The 14,823-nt window shown below is 44.8% G+C and overlaps 1 protein-coding gene across 2 annotated transcripts in view; it reads left to right on the top strand.

Annotated features, from left to right (window-relative positions):
• Positions 1-13,931, top strand: part of LOC120932779 (solute carrier organic anion transporter family member 1A2-like) — a 39,133-nt gene extending 25,202 nt beyond the window's left edge. For both annotated transcript variants that reach the window (XM_040345452.1, XM_040345453.1), the window contains exons 12-15: positions 4,720-4,889; positions 8,173-8,237; positions 10,531-10,648; positions 13,455-13,931. In XM_040345452.1, coding sequence (XP_040201386.1) covers positions 4,720-4,889; positions 8,173-8,237; positions 10,531-10,648; positions 13,455-13,563 — 462 coding nt within the window. In that variant the 3' untranslated portion in view covers positions 13,564-13,931. The remainder of the gene's footprint in view (positions 1-4,719; positions 4,890-8,172; positions 8,238-10,530; positions 10,649-13,454) is intronic.
• The last annotated feature ends 892 nt before the right edge of the window (positions 13,932-14,823 follow it).

Below are 14,823 nucleotides of genomic sequence, written 5' to 3'. Positions count from 1 at the left end.
CCCTGCTTACTAAACTGAAGCCTGCAAACGGATAAGTAGCTTCCTATGGCACTTGTAGTGCCATTGGAAGATCTGCTGCTTTTGTCCCATCTAATACTATTGCTATTACTTATTATGCCTTGTGAATACCAACATACTATTTGGGATGTATTATTGTGCTAAGGACTGTTTGCTAAGGAATACCTTAAAGGGCCATTGCCTCCAAATTACCTAAGTTATATTTGCCTTTCATATGCAACTATAACTACCTGAGCTAAATTGCCTCTCATGTGCAACTATAATTACCTAAGCTATATTGCCTCTTAGGCCTCGTACACACGACCGAACATGTCTGCTAAAACTGGTCCGCTGACCAGTTTCAGCAGACATGTTCGGTCGTGTGTACGGCCGACCGGAACAAATGTCCGGCGGATCGGGCAGGTTTCCAGCGGACAAATGTTTCTTAGCATGCTAAGAAACATGTCCGCTGGAAGCCTGTCCGTCAGACATGTTCGGTTGTCTGTACGACTTACCGGACATGTCCGCTGGGCCGCCATCCCTCGAATGCGTCGAAGTGATTTGACGCATGCGTGGAAACATTGACCTTCCAGGGTCGCGCACGTCGCCGCATCATCGTCGCGGCGACGGCGCGGCCACGTCACCGCGCTGTCTGTCCGTGCGGATTTCGGTACAACCATCAGACCAAAATCTCCGAGCGGACATGTCCGATAAAAACAGTCCGGCGGACCGTTTTTATTGGACTGTCCGCTCGTCTGTATGGGGCCTTATATGCAACTACTCTTACCTGAGCTATATTGCCTCTCATTCGCAACCACTGGTTGTCACTACTACTCCTACTTACTACGAGCTTGACATAAGTACAAATTGCTTATAGGCCCTGTCCTAAATTATTGAACATGTTTGCTCTAACCTTTCTATGCTAAGAGTTGATGGTATTTCATACCAACTCCCTTAGTGGCCTAATACATCCCTATATGTTTAAAGTGATATGATGTAGAGAACCCCCAAACTCCTGTTTGTGTAGAGTGATGCCTGGGGTCCTGTACTGATAATTACTTGCATATAGAGGTGTATTGGAATCATGATCTTTAACGGAATAATATAATTTTAAACGCTAAGCTCTGGTCGCATGTTGTAATGCGTCCATCCTTAGTAGCTCAACGCCTTCCTTTATGTGAGAGAGAGATGATGTAGAGACCCCCCAAACTACTGTTTGTGTGGAGTGACACCTGGGTCTTAATACATAAAGAAGCGCATTGAAATCCTTGCTAACTGCAGTTGAGGTTCACTCCGTTCACCAGTGCTGTGCTGTTACAACCTGTCTGCTAGTTGCCCCGACCTTGACTTGTTCTACTGACTATCCTGTGCTTAATGTCACCACCCAGGCATTGTGACAACACCACCCAGACCTTGCAGCCGTTGTCAGTGATCTCTCCTTTACCCTGAAGTCATTAGTATGGATTTCTACTTTAAAGTGTAATTATAGACAAATCTATTTTTTTTTTCATTTTGGATAGAGCAAGGGAGGGTTATAATAACCCCTGTCAGATTTATTTTTAGATATCTGTGTCCCATTGTGGATATTTCCATTCATGTCCTGTCCTGTCCCATAGCCAAACAGGAAGTGAGAGGAAATCCCTGCAAATAAGGGAATTCCTCAGGGACCCCCTGGTCACCAGAACCATTGTCCCCATTGGAAGCTTTCCCCTCTATTACCTTTCGGGAGATAAACCCAAAATTTGGGATTTTCTTTCAATGATAATGGTAAACAAATCAAATAGAGAGGGAGAATCTCCCTTATGGGGCATTCAAACCAGATGTTTATTATTAGGGTCCATTCAAACCAGATGCGCTGGCATTAATTGATTAACGCATTCCAGTGCATACACATTGTAAAAGTAATGTACTTCAATAGGAAGAGTTCACACCAGTGCATTGCGCTAATGTGCCTTGCCCTGCGCTGAAAAAAGGTAGAACGTTAACTTTTTTTTAAGCACTCAATGAACACATTTCAGTGTGAATGCACCCTTAGGCCGCGTACAAAACCGATAAAAAAACGGACTGAAGGACCTTTTCATCGGACCAGTCCGACCGTGTGTGGGCCCCATCGGTCAGTTATCCTTCAGTCAAAAAATGTAGAACTTGATTTAAAACTGAACCAATGGACGCCTAACTGATAGGTCAAAACCGATGGTTAGTATGCAAAAGCATCGGTTAAGAATCCACGCATTCTCAGAATCAAGTCGACGCATGCTTGGAAGCATTGAACCTCATTTTTTTCAGCACGTCGTTGTGTTTTACGTCACCGCGTTCTGACCCGATCGGTTATTTAACCGATGGTGTGTAGGCACATCAGACCATCAGTCAACTTCATCGGTTAACCGATGAGAACGGTCCGAAGGACCGTTCTCATCGGATGGACAGATCATGTGTACAGGGCTTTAGGCTGGATTCACACCTATGCATTTTTAGTGCTTTTGGCATTTTGTAGATTTGCACTACAGAACGTGTTCCATAGGAAATCATGGTAAATGAACTGTAGTGCAAATCTGCAAAATGCAAAAAGCACTGAAACTTCATAGGTGTGAATCCAGCCTTATAGAGGCAACACTATTTGTCATAAAAAGCTGCCGCAGCTAATATGACCAGTAGGTGTCAGAGCTGCTCCATCAATTTCCCTGTGCTCTGTAATCCCCCTAACAGTAAGAAGAGTGACATACTGTGTACACTATATGTTACTATTAAATTTAAAGGGAATGTGTCAATTATTATAGAAAAAGATTTATGAGAGAACATGGTGAAATGAAAAAACTTTTAATGGAATAAGGTAATAAAATACAAATAAAGCAATTACATTTGAGAACTTTCTACTTTCAATGTAGAATTGGCAGTATACATTTTAGTTGTGTTACAATTCTGAATCTGGGTATGAATTTTTTTTCTATTATTTATATATTGTTGTGTGTGTACAGATAATATGAATTGTAATATAGTATCCCAATAAACATTAAGCCTGGGGCATGTTAGCCACATACTGTATGTTAAAGAGCATCTTGCATTTTATTGTTTGAGCGGCCTCTCCAACATTCATTCTTACCATCAGAATTATATAATTATAATTCAAAAGCGGGTTAAATGCCATTTAAGTATGTAAAAGCTTATATTGAAATTAATGTTATTTTGTAAACTGTGAAAGGTTATCTTACACCTATAATATTTTTTATTTCATTTTTATTAAAATTATTGAAAACAAACTTTTTTTTGATTACCCTGGTTCCTCCTCCCCCTCATTAACATGCCAATTGAATTTTTAACCACGTGCACTTAAACCCCCCCTCCTGCCCAGACCAATTTTCAGCTTTCAGCGCTGATGCACTTTGAATGACAATTGCGTGGTGATACAACACTCTACCCAAATGACATTTTTATATTTCCCCCCCCACAAATAGAGCTTTCTTTTGGTGGTATTTGATCATCTGTGTGGTTTTAATTTTTTGTTGAACAACTTAAAGAAGACCGATTTAAATATATACTGTGTATATATATTTATTTATATATTTTGTTATAACATTTTGCAAACAGCTAATTTTTTTCTCTTTATTGATGTACGCTAATGAGGCTGCACTGATGGGCACCGATAACCTGCACTGACAGGCACCGATGGGCTGCACTGATGGGCACCAATAGGCTGCATTGATGGTCACTGATAAGGCAGCAGGGGTGGGCACTGATAGGTGACACTGATAGGCAGCACTGGTGGACACTGAGAGGTGGCACTGAAGGGCATTGATAGGTGGCACTGGTGGGCACTGAAGTGGCACTAATAGGTGGCAGTGATGTGCACTGATATGTGGCAGTGATGGGCACTGATGGGTGGCAGTGATGGGCACTGATCAGTGGCAATGGTGGGCACTGATCAGCACTGGTAGGTTACACTGATAGGCAGCACTGCTAAGTGGCACTGATTGGCACCACTGGTGGGCATTTATAGGTGGCACTCCTGGGCATTAATAGGCAGGTGGCACTGGCAGGCGGTATTTGTGGGCACAGATGGAGGAAAACCACTTAGCATTCAGGAGAAAGATCAAAACTCATCTCTTTTGATATCAAAGGAGACAGGACCAACAAGCGCCCAGAGGCGATTTAGTTCGCATGTGCCGCGCTATATAAGTTTTCATTCATTCATTCAGATGAGGCAGATTTTGCCTCCTTCCTCTTCGGGACCGATGTCCCTTGCACATAAGCCGTGATTGGCTTTTTTTTTCTCCTCATGCTGTCAGCGTGAGGAGGAAAAAAAACGATTACTGAGCTTTGTTTACAAGAAGCTGAGAAGCTCACAGTGTGCAGTGAAATCATAAGTACAGGAGATGAGCCTGTACATCTGTGAAAGACTAAAAGGAAGACCAGAGTTCAGATTTAAAGTCTTTTTTAACTTATTCATGGAGTTGGAAAGGTATCATGTTTTCACTGCAGTCTGTGTTTTTCCTTTGCGATTTCTCTTCTTGTTCTTTGTGACAACTATCATTTAGAATGTAAGGCTATATCTGTGCCCCCAGGTTCCACCTATCACTAAAATATAACTTTTGGGTGGACTAGCCCTCTAATTTGCTGAGTATTTTGTCTGTGGTGATTATATTTTCTACAGCTTTATCTTCATATCTTTGATATAAAATGATGTTCCTCTTGGCTTACAATGTGGCTCTGGTCATCTTTCTGCAGGTTTTTCACAACTGTAGCTGTGTCCTGTCCTCGAACAGCACCGCCATACTGGGACAATGTCCTCGGGAGGAGAAATGTGACACAATGCTGCTATACTTCATGATCCTCAACCTGGTCTGCTGCTTCATCTACTCGCTGGGGGCAATGCCAGGATACATGGTGCTCATCAGGTAATGTGTGCTGAGCCAACAACATTTCTATTTGTTCAGCGGGTTATCCTGTGCAAAATTAGTACTTAGTTATAGGTAGAAGCTGGTAGGCTGACTTACCTGCAGCCTTCTTATAAGACTAGAGAATTCAGAAGTGAGATCTTCCCACCATACACCAAGTTCTGTTCCTGCTCACCTAGGAACCCTTATAATTGGGCACAGCAGGTGAACAGTCCCAGGAACTCTCTTGCAGAGATAGTGTGAGCCCCCTAATAATGGGCACAGCAGGTGTAGAGACCTGGGAACTCAAGCCATTGATGGTGGGAACTGCTCATAGTGGGCACACCCGGTGTGCAAGCCTTTAATTTCATATCTCCGAACCCCAGCCTCCTTCCTACTCTGGATTATGTATTACATAGTGACTATTCTGCTATTATTATTTGCTGTCACTAAGGGGTAAAAAAAAAAAAATTCTGGGGCATCCAGGCTTGGAGTGGCAGATAGGCAAGTAATAAAGCTAGGATCTTCTTTGGGCAGCCTTAAGATGTTCATTGTTCAAGTATCCTATTCTTAAAGCTAAAGTTTGACCTGCTTATTTTTTTTGCCTTCCCTGGTACCTCCCTCCACTCTCATCGACATGTTAATAAAAGAGTTAATTAAAATGTTTCCATTTCCACAATTTAGCTTTGGCGCCTTTTGTAATCGAGGGAGCAGTAATTGTTTGTTCTGGCCTGCTCAGGGTCTCATAGGTTGGGAGTTTGATTGCTTCCCACTGCCTCTGAAAGAAGCTTCCAGAGCTTATGGCGGGAGATTAAAAACAACCGGCCTAAATCGGGTTTAGCCTATCCCTGGAGAGGAGTGTCCAGTAGGGGGTTGAAATGGAGATAAATAGACACCAGACAGCAGGGTTCCTTCTCCCCAGGAGAGTAAAGCCTCGTACACGCGATCAGTCCATCTGATGAGAACGGTCTGAAGGACAGTTGTCTTAGGTTAACCGATGAAGCTGACTGATGGTCCGTCGCGCCTACACACCATTGGTTAAAAAAACTATCGTGTCAGGACACGGTGACGTAAAACACAACGACGTGCTTAAAAAAAACGAAGTTCAACGCTTCCAAGCATGTGTCTGCTTGATTCTGAGCATGCGTGGATTTTTAACTGATGGTTGTGCCTAATAACGATCGGTTTTGACCTATCGGTTAGGAATCCATTGGTTAAATTTAAAGCAAGTTGGCTTTTTTTTAACCTATGGATAAATAACCTATGGGCCCACTCACACATGATCGGTTTTGACCGATGAAAACGGTCCTTCAGACCATTGTCCTCTGGTTAACCGATCGTGTGTACGAGGCCTAACAGAGACAGAGGGCCTAATGCTCTCAGACAGCCCATGGACTATATAGCTGCCCCCAGAGGCCTCAGCAGTGCGAGAGCTGGGGGTCTGGAAGGATTTTGCTTAGAGCTGATTGCAGAACTATATCACAGGGGATCTGGTCCTGAGAGGTGCCATCTCACACACAGTGTCCGGGACTTGTGAGTAGCAGCTGCCCTGGGGACTTGTGAGTAGTGACCTTAAATTGATCCCTTTGATTGGGTAGTGTTCTTGAAGCTGCACTGGGTACCACAGTTGTGCGCTGGTGCAGGGTAACCAGATGTAAAAAAGACTTGCCCCCTGGTCTTTAGCTATGGGGCCTTGGACTGTCCAAGACTAGCTACTACTTCTAGAAAAGATTGTCCTCTAATTACTAACTACCGAGCGTACCCTATGCCCAAGTTTCTCTCTACTGTTCTTCAAACAATTGTAGCGCTACCCCCAAAGGAGCAGCCGGTTGATTTGGGAATCAGCCTACTAAGTTACCCTGGCAGTGTCTAGGGGTGTAACAGTGAGAATAGCAACAGTGAGTGGAGGTCCAGACATTCAATAAAAGGTTTCAATGCTTTATTGCCCAGGCCAAACACGGCCAACATCAACACAACGTGGGGAGATCAAAGTTGATGAAGGAAGAAGAAGAGAACCATGCGGTATCAGGCCTGGATATAGAACTGAGCAATACACTGCTCTGCATTGAACCAATTTGGTCACACGTCGCCACTCTACTCTGAGTGGGTGAAGTGCCCCCGGACAGACCCCTGTGATAGGCCTGGCAGCCGGAGCGTCACTTAGGATAATACTGGGAGGAACAGGTCTCTCACACAGACCTGTCTCTAGGGCCCCTGCCACGGGCAAATTTCAATAGAGCACTTGAGTAAATAACGAAAGAGAATCCTCCCAGTAGTCTTTTCTATGGATGGTCCCCGGATGACAGCAAGCATACCTGTCAGTGGTCCGGACACCCGATCCCAGGCTGGGATTCTTTCAATAGGCCTTGGAACCTAGTGGAACGCTGAGGTCCATTCTCTCATCAGGATGAGGTTCGCTGCAGAGTTCAGCTCTGGCCAGGTGGGCCGCGCCGGCGGGGTCCATGGATGCGCGTACCCTGAAGGTGGGTGCCGCACCTGGAACGGGGACCCCGCGGGAAGAAGAAACGACCCTCAACACATGACCTCCAGATATACCCTCCCCCAGCATGCCCTGCAAGGGAAAACATCCTCTAATTGGCTGCTGAAAGAAGGTCTTCTCTGCTAGAACCCCTCTGGCGCCAGCTGCCGGCCACGGGTGGCATTGCACTCCCTGACCGCAGACTGACCCAGTGGACATTTCCCGAATGACAGAGGTCCCAAATTTAAACAAACACTGGAAGGGAGCAAAGTAACTCTCCCTTCCCACTAAATTTAGGCGTAGTGCCCATGCCAAAAGACATTCCTTAAACTGTTTACTGGAGCCCAGGACAGGAAGGCTGGGTAGGAGAGGGCTGGAAGATGCTGTCAGGCTCTGTCTGAGCTGCTGCAACGTCTGATGCACACTGACAGAGTAAGCAATTTCAGGACATGAGAGGAGCCTGTACAACTTTTCAAGACTGAAGGTAAGGCTGCAGTTCCCCTGTAAATACAGAAAATAAAAGATTACAAAGCCTCCAAAACAGAAAGTTGGAGTCTCCCAGAAAAAAATAATATACTGTATACTGTATATCTAACATATACACATACAACATATAGCTCTAACATATAGAACATATAATATACAGTATACATTCAACCTAATCCTGTAAATGAGCTTTAAAACACTCAGTGACCTCAGTAGCTGTGAGCACTGTGAAGCAGTTTTATATCGATGAAAAAGAGCTGATGTTCTGCAGCTTCTATTATTGTGTCATTACGTTTTGTGCAGTTGTTTCTGTTGATGTTATTTTCTGCTCTGTCCCAGGAGTCTCACCCCTGAGGAAAAGTCTTTCGGTCTTGGACTCCATCTCTTAGCTGCACGTGCGATTGGTAAGGATGTTGTCACACAAGACGGCAGTGTGCTGCACTGTGCACTGTAATGCTGCTGTATGTACTGAACATTGGGAGTAACCTTATTAGAGGGCAGAGGGGTGATCTATATAGTTATCTGTTTATTCTCCAAACAAAGGCTGGGGATGGGTCCTGGACCAGACTGTACTGCTAAACTCCTGTGAAGGTCAGGCACCTTAGGGGCTCATACCAGCTACAAGTGCTGACTTTTAAAAACACAAAGGGCCAGATTCAGGTACAATAGCGTAACTTTCGGCGGGCGTAGCGTATCTCAGATACACTACGCCGCCGTAACTTACAGCGACAGGTCCCTTATTCAGAAAGAACTTGCGCTGTAAGTTACGGCAGCGTAGTTTAACTGTGCCTGTGTAAGCCCGCCTAATTCAAATGTGGAAGAGGTGGGCGTGTTTTATGCTAATTACTCATGACCCCACGTAAATGACGCTTTTTACGAACGGCGCATGCGCCGTCCGTGAACGTATCCCAGTGCGCATGCTCCAAATTACGCCGCAAATAGTCAATGCTTTCGACGTGATCGTAACTTACGCACAGCCCTTTCCATTGCGGTCAGCGTAGAATATGCAAATGAGTCGTTACGCCGATTCACGAACGTACGATTGCCCGTCGCAGTAAATTTACGCCGTTTCCGTAAGAGATATGCGGCGTAAAGATAAAGCTGCCCTCTAGGTGGTCTAGCCAATGTTAAGTATGGCCGTCGTTCCCGCGTCGAAATTTGAAATTTAACGTCGTTTGCGTAAGTCGTCCGTGAATGGCGCTAGACGCCATTTACGTTAACGTAGAAACCAATGACGTCCTTCCGACGTCATTTAGCGCAATGCGCGTCGGGAAATTTTAGGGACGGAGCATGCGCAGTACGTTCGGCAGGGGAACGCGCCTAATTTAAATGATACACGCCCCATTTGAATTAGGCGGGCTTGCGCCGGGCGGATTTACAATACGCCGCCGCAACTTTACAGGCAAGTGCTTTATGAATCAAGCACTTGCCCGTAAAACTTGCGGCGGTGTAACGTAAATGTGATACGTTACGCCGCCGCTTAGTTACGCGATTCTACCTGAATCTGGCCCTTGTCTCAATGACCTTCTATATAGACAGCCTGTTTGTCAAGGGATAACCAAGAGGGTGCTAATGTTTTATCATTCATGAGCTGAACTCCAGGTTAGTACCTGAACAGTATATGGGACCCAGACCCACCAAAGCATTTCTAATTCTGTTTGGCCAGCAATGTGATCCAGGCACAGCTGCCATTCTCTGCAGCTAGTAAGTTACGCTACTACTCTAATGCCGCATACACACGATCAGAAATTCCGACAAGAAAAGTTTGATGTGAGCTTTTGGTCAGAAAATTCTGACCGTGTGTAGGCTCCATCTGACTTTTTCTGTCAGAATTTCCAGCAGCAAAAATTTGAGAGCTGGTTCTCAATTTGTCCGACAAGAAAAGTTCTTGTCAGAAATTCTGATCGTCTGTATGCAATTTCCGACGCGCAAAAAAAACACGCATGCTCGGAATCAATTTGACGCATGCTCGGAATCATTGAACATAATTTTTCTCGGCTCGTTGTAGTGTTGTACATCACCGCGTTCTTGACGGTCGGAATTTTGTGTGACCGTGTGTATGCAACACAAGTTTGAGCCAACATTCCGTCTGAAAAAAATCCACGGCTTTCTTCTTGGAATTTCTGATCGCGTGTACGCGGCATTAGAATTGTAACCCTCTGCAGTTTAATGAAGTCTGATATATATTTTGCATGGGGTCATGGAAAGAAAATATAAAGACAGATTTCAGGTTGTTATTCTAACGTTCACTTGAAAATATTTTAAATCATTTTTGAATAGTTACATACAGTATCTCACAAAAGTGAGTACACCTCTCACATTTTTGTAAATATTTTATTATATCTTTTCATGTGACAACCCAAAGACAACCTCTGGATATGACGCTGAGCACAAGTACTCAACTAATTTGGTTGACCATGGCGAGGCCTGTTTTGACATGCTGTTTAATTTTAGCATGTGTACATCTCTGAGTAACTGAATGCCCCTCTTTAGGTGGGCAATTGGGGGGCAGTAAAGAAGAAACCTCACAAGTGGGAAAAATTGCTTTGTACTAGAAACATAATTTTATTGCCAACCTGGAGCTCAGACCCCCATCTAACAATAATATTTGGCCATCTGTGAGAGGCGATCCTCTGTCTCTAAAGTACAAATGTAACAATTCTGTTTATAAGAAATGTGTTTATCCTCCTGTTACAGGTGGGATCCCCTCCCCGATATTCTATGGAGCCGCCATAGACTCAACCTGCATAAAATGGGGAACGAACAACTGTGGTGAGCCAGGGGCATGCCGAATGTATGATTCTGATGCTTACAGGTATTTATTTTTTACATGTATTTATAGAGTGCCGACAATTAATGCAGTGCTTCACATACGGTATAATGTATGTTCACATCAGTGCCTGCTCTCAAAGAGCTTACAATCCAAGATCTCTACCACACATGCATACAGACTAGGGCCAGGGGTGTTTTCGGAAAGCAGTAGGCCTGTCTCATGCAAGAATATAAATTGGGCCCCCTAGCCTGCAAACAAGAAAATGTGGTGTGCATAGCGCACCTGCGGCAGACAGTGGGTGTGCTTCCAATTGTGTTGAATATTGGGCGTGTGGATAAATAGAGTCTGAGTTGACCTGCATAGTAAAGAATGAGGCAGTGTTTGTTAAATAGTGAATATACAGCACAGTATCTGTGCAGGTACCTTAGAGGGCCAGGCCCCAATATTAGATGTTGGGACACCGGTTCAGGGTCAGTAGTAAGTGACCTATTTACTACTGACTTCTGACCTTTGCTACTGATCTCTGAACTCTGCATCACTGACCTTCGCATCATTTACTACTGACCCCTGAACTCTGCATCACTTACTACTGACCTTTCCATCACTTAGTACTGACCTCTGAACTCTGCATCACTTACTACTGACCCCTGATCTCTGCATCACTTACTACTGACCTCTGCGTCACTTACTACTGACCTTTGAATCACTACTGATCTCTGAACTCTTCATCATTTACTACTGACCTCTGAACTCTGCATTACTTACTAACGACCCCTGAACTCTGTGTCACTTACTACTGACCTCTGAGTCAATACGGATCTCTGAACTCTGCATTACTTACTACGAACCTTTGCACCACAACTGACTTCTAAACTTTCCATCACTTACTACTGACCTCTGAACTCTGCACCACTTACTACTGACCTTTGTACCGCTACTGACCTCTAAACTCTCCTTAACTTACTACTAACTCCTGAACTCGGCATCATTTTCCACTGACCTCAAAAAATGACGTCAATTACTACTGGCCTCTGCATCACTACTGATCTCTGAAGTCTGCATCACTTACTGTTGAGATCTGGGTTTGAGTTCAGTCATGCAGAGTTCAGGGCTCAGCAGTAAATGATGCAGAGGTCAGTAGTGGTGCAGGTTGCAGAGCATAAGTTATCCTCTGTCTCACAGTACAGTCAAACACAGCTTACCTCTGTTTTCCTTCTCATTGGACAGTTTTCACAATGTACTACAGCTCTGGCTCTCCTCCTCCTTCTCTTTCTTGGCTTAGTAGATGGGGCTATTATATCCAGGGCTCAAGTCCTGCGGGAACGCGTGGGAACGGAGTTCCTGCACTTTTTTCACAGCAGGAACTCAGTTCCCTTTGCAGGATTAGAGCAGCCAAGAGCAGCCGAGCCGCCCGAGCCAATTCTTCACTAAGCGGCGATGCCCAGCTCGAGTCACTGTCAGGGGCAGGCAAACCTTAGTAATCCTTTATGTTACTGGCCGCTTCATGTATATGGATTTATCAGGTACTGTGCGGTTATTCCATCACTTCCATGATGCCGCAATGTCTCCTGGGAGCTTTTGTCATTGTTCCCAGGAGACATTGCGGAGGTCTGCCGCGAGGTATCGCGGGATTTAGAAAGAACATGCGGTTTAGTAATTATGCATATGAGCGTATCATCTTTTTTTTTTGGTGGGGGAGTGGATCTTGGGTGGGAGTTCCCACACTTTTTTCCCCAGGACTTGACCCCTGATTATATCACAACCAATTACAGCCCTGCTACAGAGGCCTGCACTCGCCCCTACTCTTGCGTCAGCTTTTAGTACCCGTCTCTCCTGGAATAAACAGTGTTTGCCTGTGACAAGTGCAGCTGCAGCAGAGACAGAGTTAGAGACACCCCTTAGTGCCCATGTACAGCGCACACATTGCATGGAAGATATACCACTAAATAGACCCAATTTAGACAGGGGACAATAAACCTACCAACGTGTTTTTGGAGAGTGAAAGTAAATCAGTGTACCCAGAAAGAACATGCAGGTAGTGTTGTGATTGGAATTTAACCAATGACCGTAGTTCTGCATTTCAGAAATGCTAACCAATAAGCCACTGTTCTGGCCCAGGTGACGCCTTCCATGTGACAATATGCTGCATTTTGCACTCACTGACATCTAGCAACTTTCAATGTCCCAATGTGCAATTTGCTGCATAGACTGCATTTTTTCTGTGTCACACCCAGCCATACAATCGCACACAAATGGATGGACTAGGGGCCTGACATTCCTAATGTCAGGGCTATGCCTGACCAGCTATCATCTCCATGTCCAATGAGAGTGTTTCAATGGCCAATTATGACACTCATATTGGCAAGTGGGATGGCACTTTGTGAGGTGTAGCTATAAAGTTGGGCCCCTTGATAAAAAAAAAAAGTGAAACTAGTTTCAGAGAGGCACACACAAAAATGTATTTTTCTGCCTAAACAGATGTTAATTGTTAGCAGCCATCTTGTGGTGTCTGGTCTTAGGCAAAGTTTTTACATTTTAAAGGTTAATTGGTTGATGACCCCATCTAGCTGCCACCAATCAAATCCCTTCTTGGTGCCTCTGGGAAATCTATATTATATGCAGTGCATAGGCATTCCAGTGTAGGGGAAACTGCTCACAGAGGTCATAGCGTGCTCCTTGACTCTAGTAACGGTGACCTGCATCAAGGTCCCCACAACCACAAGCATTACATATGGTCAGTTTATCGTTTTTATGTCTCTGAACCCGTCAATGGATCCTCAAATTCTTATATATTATAGAAGGAAGTGGTATATCTTACTGTTGTATAATGCCCTCCATGTTTCCACAGATATCTGTACATCGGGATCCCCTCTGTGCTGCGATTCGTCTCATACATCCCTTGTGTGTTCATCCTCATGGCCCTCGGAAGGACTTCCCGCTCAGAAGTGGTGGGATAATCTCCAATAATCTCCAAGAATGAAGGAGGAGAGATTGAAATTATCACAAAATCTTCTACATATTCCTTAGGAAAAGCAACTTCCATAGAACTTATATATATAATGGGAGAAGGGTGGATTTGCAATTGTAGCAGACCATTCGGAAGATGCTGGACCAAGAGCCAGGGCACCCGCATGCATCTGGCCAAACCATGATCCATCCTGGGAACTCAGCTCGTGGACAAATTTTATTATTATTCTGAATAAAATCAATGTGAATTGAATTCCGAATCAGCCATTCGATTGTCATTAAAACAGAACTCCAGTAAAAAATAACAAGATAAAATTTAATAGCCCTTAAAAATAATTAAACAATTTTTTTGCTGCAATATTCAGCTTTACTTACTGTATGTCCTCACCCTGATGGCTAGCATCATGAAACCCACTTTTGGGTTGACTTGGACCCACCCCCAGCCTGCCTGTGACAGGTCAGTGAAATGGAAATCAGCACAATGAAAAGATAATTTCTCTGTTGCTCTGCTTCATCCTCATATCAGTGTAGCGCCCCCTTACTTTCAGTATGGGTACTACGCTAAAGTTAGTGGGGAATGGGAGAGTTATTTTGCTCCCATTCACAATTTGTTAAAATTTGGGCTGCTGTCATTCCTGAACTGTCCTGTAGGTCAGTCTGCACTCCAGGGGTGTTTTTCCACCCCTTGGTGACAGGTGGCGCTAGAGGGGTTCTGGCAGAGCCACTTTTCCCCAGCAGCCAATTAGAGGAGTTTTCCCTCGCTGGGCATGCTGGAGGAGGGTATATCTGTGGCAGACGCCATTGTTCTTGGTCCTCCTTCTTCCTGCAGGTTCCAGGTGCGGCATCCACCTTCAGGGTGCACGCATCCAACGGACCCCCAGCGATAGCCTTCCAGGTTGGGGTCATATTCTACGCTGAGTTCTATGTTCCAGAGAGGGGCCCCAGTGAATTACTGGGTCCCCAGTTCTATTGAAAGGATCCCAGGCTGGGTGCCGTTCGATTGGGGGGTCGGCTTGAGGAGAACCCGGAGGCAGGTTATCCAACAGGGCTTGAACGAACCAATCGGGGATCTGGTGACCGGAATGCTGACAGGTATGCTTTGCTCTCATCCGGTGACCCATGCTAAAAAACTACTGGGAGGATTCGCTCAATTCGTCCATTTAGAGCACTCTAAGTAATAGGTCTGTGGCAGAGGCCCTAGAGCCAGGTCTGTGAGAGAGATCTGTTCCTCCCAGCAATCTAAGTGACAC

The sequence above is a fragment of the Rana temporaria genome, chromosome 3, assembly GCF_905171775.1.
Source record: "Rana temporaria chromosome 3, aRanTem1.1, whole genome shotgun sequence".
NCBI lineage: Eukaryota > Metazoa > Chordata > Amphibia > Anura > Ranidae > Rana > Rana temporaria.
Note: the sequence above shows the minus strand (reverse complement) of the source record. Positions and strands in the feature narration are given on the sequence as shown.